This window comes from Mustela putorius, unplaced genomic scaffold, assembly GCF_011764305.1.
Source record: "Mustela putorius furo isolate JIRA1106 unplaced genomic scaffold, ASM1176430v1.1 tig00003834_pilon_pilon_pilon, whole genome shotgun sequence".
NCBI classification, from domain to species: domain Eukaryota; kingdom Metazoa; phylum Chordata; class Mammalia; order Carnivora; family Mustelidae; genus Mustela; species Mustela putorius.
In genome coordinates, this window is record NW_025421987.1 from 72,351,082 (window position 1) to 72,359,172 (window position 8,091).

At 35.0% G+C, this 8,091-nt stretch overlaps 1 protein-coding gene across 7 annotated transcripts in view; it reads left to right on the plus strand.

The window, feature by feature from the left end:
- Window positions 1–8,091, plus strand: part of MYNN (myoneurin) — a 44,553-nt gene that overhangs the window by 13,386 nt on the left and 23,076 nt on the right. For 2 of the 7 annotated variants that reach the window (XR_006609148.1, XR_006609146.1), the window contains exons 7-8: window positions 103–189; window positions 1,872–2,192. Coding sequence is in view for 3 of the 7 variants with exons in the window: in XM_004756535.3 (XP_004756592.1) it covers window positions 103–189; window positions 1,872–2,134 (350 nt within the window). In the remaining 4 variants the exon portion in view is untranslated. Of the gene's footprint in view, window positions 1–102; window positions 190–1,695; window positions 1,800–1,871; window positions 2,287–3,848; window positions 6,379–8,091 lie in introns of those variants that run through there. The other 5 variants (XM_004756535.3, XM_004756534.3, XR_006609149.1 and 2 more) reach the window with 4 other exon arrangements.

Below are 8,091 nucleotides of genomic sequence, written 5' to 3' on the forward strand. Positions count from 1 at the left end.
TTAAACAGTATAGTAGTGTTTGCACTTTGTTCATAGGCATTGATATTTTTGTCTTAGCAGCTTCTAAGATATTGAGCTTAAACTTTTTAACTTGCTTTTCAGGAGAAAGGCCATTTATCTGCGAATTATGTGGAAATTCTTACACAGATATTAAAAATTTAAAGAAGCACAAAACAAAAGTCCATTCCGGTAAATGTTTGTGTTTTATAAAAATTTGGTGCTCTCATATTGGTGCTATTCCTAAAATTTTGAGATGCACATTTTGACAGCTTAAATTAGGTATATATTTTTGAAAATTAGGTATACCCATATTAGGAAGGGAGCTTCATAATTTGTAGATAAGTTCACTAAGAATTTCTTTCCAAATTGACTTTCTAATAAACAATACTTGAGATATTTCCTCTTAAAAACCTGATTTATGGAGTTTCAAGAGTGAAAGAATATAAAAAACATATATATATGTATGTATCACTATTCTCCATACTAGAGTCTGGGTTACCTGGGAATAACTATAGTTATGTGAAGAAAAGGGCATCATGAGCCCTAATCCAGAGACCTATAAGAAGGAATATAATAGAAAGATATAAATAGGGGAATAGGTAGCCCCAAATTGTTACATAGAAATGGAAGGATAGACTATAAAACTTTAAGTCTGTTGCTTAAAATAAATCTTTGAAAAAGTTTTACTGTGTTTGTCATGATTAGAAACAAAATACTAGGCTTCTTCAGTGTGTAGAGATGTTAACAAGTCTGATGGTGAATAGAAATATAATAAGGATTAAGTCAGTAACTTCTGAAAACTGCAGTGTTGTTAATTGAACAAACACAAAATGCCTCTACCTCCAAAGTACACATTACTGCAAGATACATGAAGTTGAACAAGGCACATTCTTAGTCCTCAAAGAATTTGCAGTCTAGTGTGGGAGACCAGAAAGCTAAATAACTGTGATTACAAGATAAAATGTAGGGTATTATAGAGATACAAAAGTGTCAAAGAAGAGATAAAGTCTTTCTGTGATAAGTTTTGGAAAGGCTTAATTCTAGGGAACTTGAAGGTTGAAGGATGGAGATAGGAAAAAGAGCATTTGTCTCAGGCAGAGAGAGCATTGTAAGAGGAGTCGTTGGGAAGTGCAGGTTACATTCTTGGCTGGTTGAACTGAAGAGTGGTTTGGCAAGAACAGAGAAGTACAGTTTTATGAAAGTTAATAGGCAGTTTTGTCTAATGAAGACCGGGAGATTGAAATCATGTAAGTACTTTGGAGTGACAGGAGTATGATAAAGCTGAGGGAAAATTTGAAGTCAAAAGTGTATCATGGTCAGGGTGATAATCACTCCCTAAGTGGAGCTAAATTTCTCACTTCTGGAAATAAACAAAAGTGCCATACCTCTGAACTTGAACTCAGAGAATAGTATGAACTAATTAATATGTTCAGCAAACAAATTTATTATGTATATAGCACTATTATTAAGTACTTTTAAGGAATTAGGGAAGCATAACTTGATCTATACCCTTAAGGAATTTATAGTCTGGTTGAGAATTCAGGGCATACTGAAGTAGAATGATCAGTAGCAGTAAGAGAGATATCGCAAGGTGGCACATGAAAAATTGACAAGCGAGTGATAAAATAGATAACAGCTCACCCTAGTCTAGAACAGTTAAGTCCATTTTAATTTCAAGTTTGTGCTTGAACCTAGGCTTGAGGCCCCTATTGGATTTGAATAGATGATGAATGTGAATCAGTGTAAGAGAAACAGCATGAGTAAAAGGTGTGGAGGTTGGAATGCAATGTTCTGAAATGGTAAGCAGATTTAGTCTGTGGGGTTTTGTTTTGTTTTCAAAGATAGCCTAAATTTGTTTCCCTCTATTTTAGGTGCAGATAAAGTTCTGGATTCTAGTATAGAGGATCATCCCTTGAGTGAACAAGATTCTATACAAAAAAGTCCGTTATCAGAAACATTGGATGTGAAACCTTCTGATATGACTTTACCACTATCTCTTCCACTTGGAACTGAGGACCACCATATCCTTCTGCCTGTCACAGATAATCAGTCTCCTACATCAGATACATTGTTGAGATCAACTGTGAATGGGTATTCAGAACCGCAGTTGATTTTTTTACAGCAGTTATACTGACTTTGTGAGGAATATGGAATTGCTAAGACGTCTCTGGTAGTAAACATAAACATCTCTGGTAAGGTGCATATGTTCATATTAAATTACCATTCATTTGAGTTGTGACCATTATTTTTCATTCACTGAAGTAAACACCTGATGCTGCATCGTAACTGCAACGCTTGTTTTGATTTTTAGCTTTTATGTCTAGATTATAAACACAGCGTGTTAAGGAGTGAATTATACTGTAGTAGTACTATTTTGCATGGGTAAGTTATATTTTCTTTTAGAGCTGCCTTAATTCATGTTTATTTTGCATTTTTAAATTGCCTTTCATTATTGAAGTGGAGTCTTTCCATTTATATGAGTCAGTTTTGACCTGTGGGATTTTTTAGTTTTCTTTTTTCCCTCAAAATTTTAAGCAAAATCCAGGATAGTATCCGGCCAAGAATGTTGCAGTCACCCAGCCCCATAGATCAATACATAAATTCTGGGGGGGAAGTAAATTTTCATATTTCTACTTAAGAGAGTTTAGGTACTGAAAGACTTGTGCTATTTAATATATTCCATTGGAGGTAACTTTTCTAATGAATTTTAAAAAGTGTTTTTCTTAAAAGCTAGAAAACTGTATGTACGTTTTTGTTCTTTTAGAATTCAGTATTCTGGAGAAAAGCAAGCTTCAGTACTTTTGACTCAATAACTGAGTTATCCTAGACTACTTTTGCAAAATGAGTTTTGAATAGATCATTTGATTTTTTTACCTTGTTAAAAGACAGTTTAAAAATGTGATTCAGGTTATGTTTTAATAGGTTTCTAGATTACTGGCGATGAGGAAAATATACTGAGTTTTGAAAATTTTTGATAAGCCTCTCTTACACCTGTTATAATCTTTTTAAAATACTAAGCTCTAAAAGGAAATTTTTTAAATATAAACTTAATGCATACTCTAAATCACTTGGCCTCTGAATTGACACATAATAATTACAAAGAGAGTTAAGAAACCAGCTTCAATTATAAGTAAACATTTGAGTTACCAGAAAGCCAGTTTATTAACTATTTTATATTTAAGTTTTCTGTGAGTTTTGAGTTTTAAAATTTTATAAATTAAACCATAACATTTGGCTGTTGTCATAATTTCACAGTAGTCTCTTTCCTTCCTGCTGAATGTAGAAAATAGAATATCATTCTAATATTCACTACCAGTCTTCCCCATTCCACTTTTCCCACATAATTGATTTATTTTATTGCCTAATCTTTGGACATTAAATTATCAGTTTCACAGAGTCAATTCCTATACTGCCGATCAAACACCATGGTGACATTATTTCTTATTTCTGCCATTGCTTTAGCTGTGGCTTATTTGTTTTCTGACTTTAAATTACACCTATAATAAATTTAATGTGAGGTTTTGGGTATTGATTTCTTTAATTGTATTTTCTCTGGCATCTTAGTCAGAGGAACCAACTAGAAGAGGATATAGTAAAACTCCTTAATTCTTGTGGAGATTGTGACCATTTCCCAACACAGTCAGCATTTTCACAATGGATTGCCACCAGTGGGACTGACTTAACTGAATAGACTTTGAACTGTTGCCTTTGTATAATAGACATCAAGCTTAGTATTTAATAATTTATCGAAGAAATCTAATTATGCTTGTGTATTAATATACTGGTTTAAATACAATTTACAAAGTTACAAAATGTTCAACTAATCTATTCTGGCTTAAATTCAATAGGAATTTATTGGAATGTGAAGAAATTAAAGAAAATTAAAAGACTCAGCCTCTTTAAGAAGTCTGCTGAAATGGAGAGGTTATATTTAATTCACATCTTCATTAATCCAAGCATCTAATGAATAAAATTTCAAAATCTACAGTGATTTCAAAATTTTATGAGAGCAGTAGTTACCAAATTTCCACTAATATGATGGTAGTTAGCATTTACATAAACTAGTCTTCAAACTTATTATTTTTAATATTACTGGATTGGAATGGCTAAGGTTGATTTATTGTGCTTTTTCTTCATCACGCTATCTGCTTCATAGCTAAAATAATTCTATTTTAAATTGACATGGCTTGGTGTTCTTCCATAGTTACATATAGTAAGTCTCAAAGGCTGAGGTTCCTGTCTTTTCATTCTTCTCATAATGCTATACTCTTCTTTATCATAATGTGGATATATTTCAGTTGTATCTGGTATCATCCTAACACTCATAATTACCATTTTAATTATGCCCATTTTTAAATATATTTGTTACAATACAGTTTGTGGAAGTCTATTCTTAATTAAATATGACTACATTTTTGAAAGTCTGTTTAGGATGTTGAAGATCTTACTGAGAAATTATTTTCTAAAATAATTTTGTATGTATTAGATTATTTCTACTGTATTGTTAGACTGTAGAATTTTAAAAAAGAAACCATAGATTATATATAAATGATTTTTTGCTGTTTTTAAATGGTATTTGTTTTATGTTTAATTTTATAGATTGATTTTGATAGACAACTTTTAGAAAAAATTTTTTTAAAGAAAAGGTTCCATCTGTTCTCTTGTAAAAGTTTATTACTTCTGTATGTTTCAGTTCTGCTGAAATTGTACAAATGAGAGTAGTTGAAATGTACATTTATAAAGACAATGTACATGTTCTTGTTTTTTAAAATTATCCTAGAATAACTGTTCTGACATTTGATGCATATCAGAAACATTTTAAAAATAATACTAGCCAAGCCCCACCCCTCCTTAGGCCTTTGGGATGTACATGCTAGAAAATCTCCACGGGTCTTTTAATGTAACCAGATTTTGAGAACTGATAGCCTAAATGTTTCTTGGTTTTCTTTTGGGAAGCATTTAAAATTGAAGCTCTTGATAGAAATTTCCATTTTATACTCAGATTTTTGAGTCTTTAGAATTTACCTGGAAATACCGCCTAGTAAATTCTACATTTTTACTCATTATTTATGAACAGTATGGAGATTTAGTTACTGGAACATTAATTTCTTGAGACAGTGATATGGTTACTCTTTGATTCTCTGCGACCCCTGCTCCATTCATTCAAGAGAGATTTGGTATATTTGCTTAAGGAATTTGGTGATTATCAGGTAGACATAATAACGATCTAGAAATAGGGTGTTTAATTTCAAGAAGAATATACTAAAGTAAACATCATGGATGTGAACATCTACTTGGATTAAAATGTCTGGCCAGTATTTCAGATACTGGAAAATTGAGATCAGGATACATAAACCTAACAAAGATAAGATAAATGCCACCTTTAAGTCAAATGGGAAAGACAGACGTGACTATAATGTCAGTAAAACAAGGCAGAATGTCAAGTGTTAATGGGGGGAAGACAAGGAAGGAACTACGGAGCAGTCAGTGAGAGTTGAATGGACAGAAAAAGGACCATTGTTCCCCTGCATAGACAAACCAGAAGAGATGGATGATGGTGATGGGAAGGAATGTGCACACAGCTAACTGAAATAGGCCAAATGAAGAAAGTATGAAACCGGGAGGAGATAGGAGTCAAAGACATATCCAGCGCTATGCCTACACCATCTTACATGAAATAGTCCTCTGTCCTTAACCTGTGCTGAAGGAGTAGGATTGAACAACTAGGTTTGTAACTCCTATAATCTCACACACCCAAGCACAGTTGACTGCTGAAGGGCAGGGATTAGAGGATTAGACAGCCACATTTATAATATATGACTCCATATCAATGTCCAGAGCTTAATTGAACACCTTACCAGGGAGAAACAGTTCTTAAGTCTGACTGAGCTAGTTAGATTCTCAATAATTTGAGCTCTGAAATTCAGAGACTGTTATGTTTTGGCATACGTGTAAGTGAAAAGATAATTTAGAACTGGACCAGTGTGAAGCTAATCGAAATATAAAGGAAATGATGAATAAGCAGAGAAAGCTAATCTATAGAGTGAAGCAAGGGAATGAAATAGGTTCACAGAACCAAGCCACTGATTGCCTGTGAGAGATTGGTGTGGCCTTGGTGTCTGGCTTTGCAGTCCCATTCTTGAGCTGGCATAGCTTTATGCTTTATTTCCTTATCCCCTGGGTGCCAGTTATTTTTTCCTGTTACATCCACACAGTAAATCCCCCTTTTCTTAGACAGTCTTGAATCTGTTTCTTTTCCTTGCGGTTAACCCTGACTTAGACACCTTAAATTTTGTTTTGTTTTGTTTTAACATTTTTATTTGTTTATTTGACAGACAGAGATCACAAGTAGACAGAGAGGCAGGCAGAGAAAGAGTGGAGGAAGCAGGCTCCCCCTGGAGCAGAGAGCCCAATGTGGGGCTCGATTCCAGGACTCTGGGATCATGACCTGAGCCGAAGGCAGAGGGTTTAAAACCCATTGAGCCACCCAGGTGCCCCGAGACACCTTAAGTTTTGATCCTTAATGATTAAGAAGGTGGTGATGCCATTAACTGTGATAGGGAAGATAAGGAAGAGGTTTATGGCAGAGAAGACTTTATTTTAGATGCACTGAATTTGGTTGGTGGTACAATAGCCTTGTGAAAATGTCTAGCAGTACTTGGAAATGGAGCCCCAAATCTAGGAGAGGTTAAAGCTAGGGATACGGATCTTGTAGCATAAGGCTAATAATTACTGCAATAGAAATGATTAAGGCAGCCCTGGGATATGGTAAAGAACAAAAGCTAAAAAAATCTTTGGGGAAATACATTTAAAGAACGAGCAAAAGATAGGAGTGCCTGGGTGGCTCAGTTAAGCATCTCACTTTTGATCTCAGTTCAGGCCTTGATCTCAGGGTTGTAAGTTTAAGACCCGCTTTGGCTCCACACTGGGTGTGGACCCTCCTTTTAAAAAACGAGCAAAAGATGAAAAAGGAGATTAAAAAGTAGAAGAACACCAGGGTAGTGCAAGTTTTAAGAAGGCAAGTGTTTTGTACTGGTCATACAGTACAGAGAAATGAAATAGGCTGCAAATCAAAGACAACTTTGGGTTGGGTAATGGGGGCATGATGACCCTTGGAGAAGGCAGTTGTATTAATAGCAGGAGTAGAAGTTAGGTGGATATGGTTTGAGTAGTTAAGACATTGAATACTACTATTTAGCTGAAAAGCAGTGTGGTGCAGGATCATTTTTTGTCAAATATGTAAAAAATACAAAGCACATTATTATTTGTTTTCACATCTCAAACACTAAAATGATCAGCATAATATGATTTGCAACACTGTAATCAGAGGCTGTATTTTCGAGCCTGATCTTGAAAGTGGAAGGAAACTTATATGGTTGCAGATTTACTCACTACAGTTCAGGTGTGCAGAGGAAGTGGAGTTTCTGACAACTTGAATTTCTTTCCTCTTGAGCTCATACCCCATGGGAAGTCAGGAAAAAATTAACTTTTGAGCCAGTTTAAAACTTAGTTTGATAAAAAGGAGATACAATTTATAAGATTTTGAGGTAATGCTTAAACTTTTGGGAAAATGCTCTTATTTCTATCCTTCGTCTCCTCTTTAAACTGGTGTCCAGGTATATGAAGGGGACTTAACGTGATACAATGTTATCAGGGAAGACAACGTCTTCAGTTCTTCATACTCTGGGCATCCTACTGGCCTCTGATGCAGTAGGCCACAGCTTGTGAAATATGCGATCAGGTTTTTCCTAGCTTGGTCAAATACCGGTAGTTCTTGACTGAGTTGGCCTCATCTTAGTTCCAAGAAATGTGGAGAACTCTCACACTTCTGCAGCTCTGTCTCAAGCAGGCCGGTATAGATCAGGATGCAGGTTTCGCCTGTGCTACCTTCCTGCAGGCTCAAAATAAGTCCCCCCCCCTTTTTTTCCCCATTCATGAGCTTTCTTCCTACTCAGCTACCTTCTGAGTTTCCCTTTGAGAGAATATAGAAACTCTTGGGTCCCCTCCATACCACAGAAGAACAAAGATTAGCTTGGACAAACAAATCTCATTACCAAGATTTACTTTCATGTGACTGTGCCCTGCTTAGCC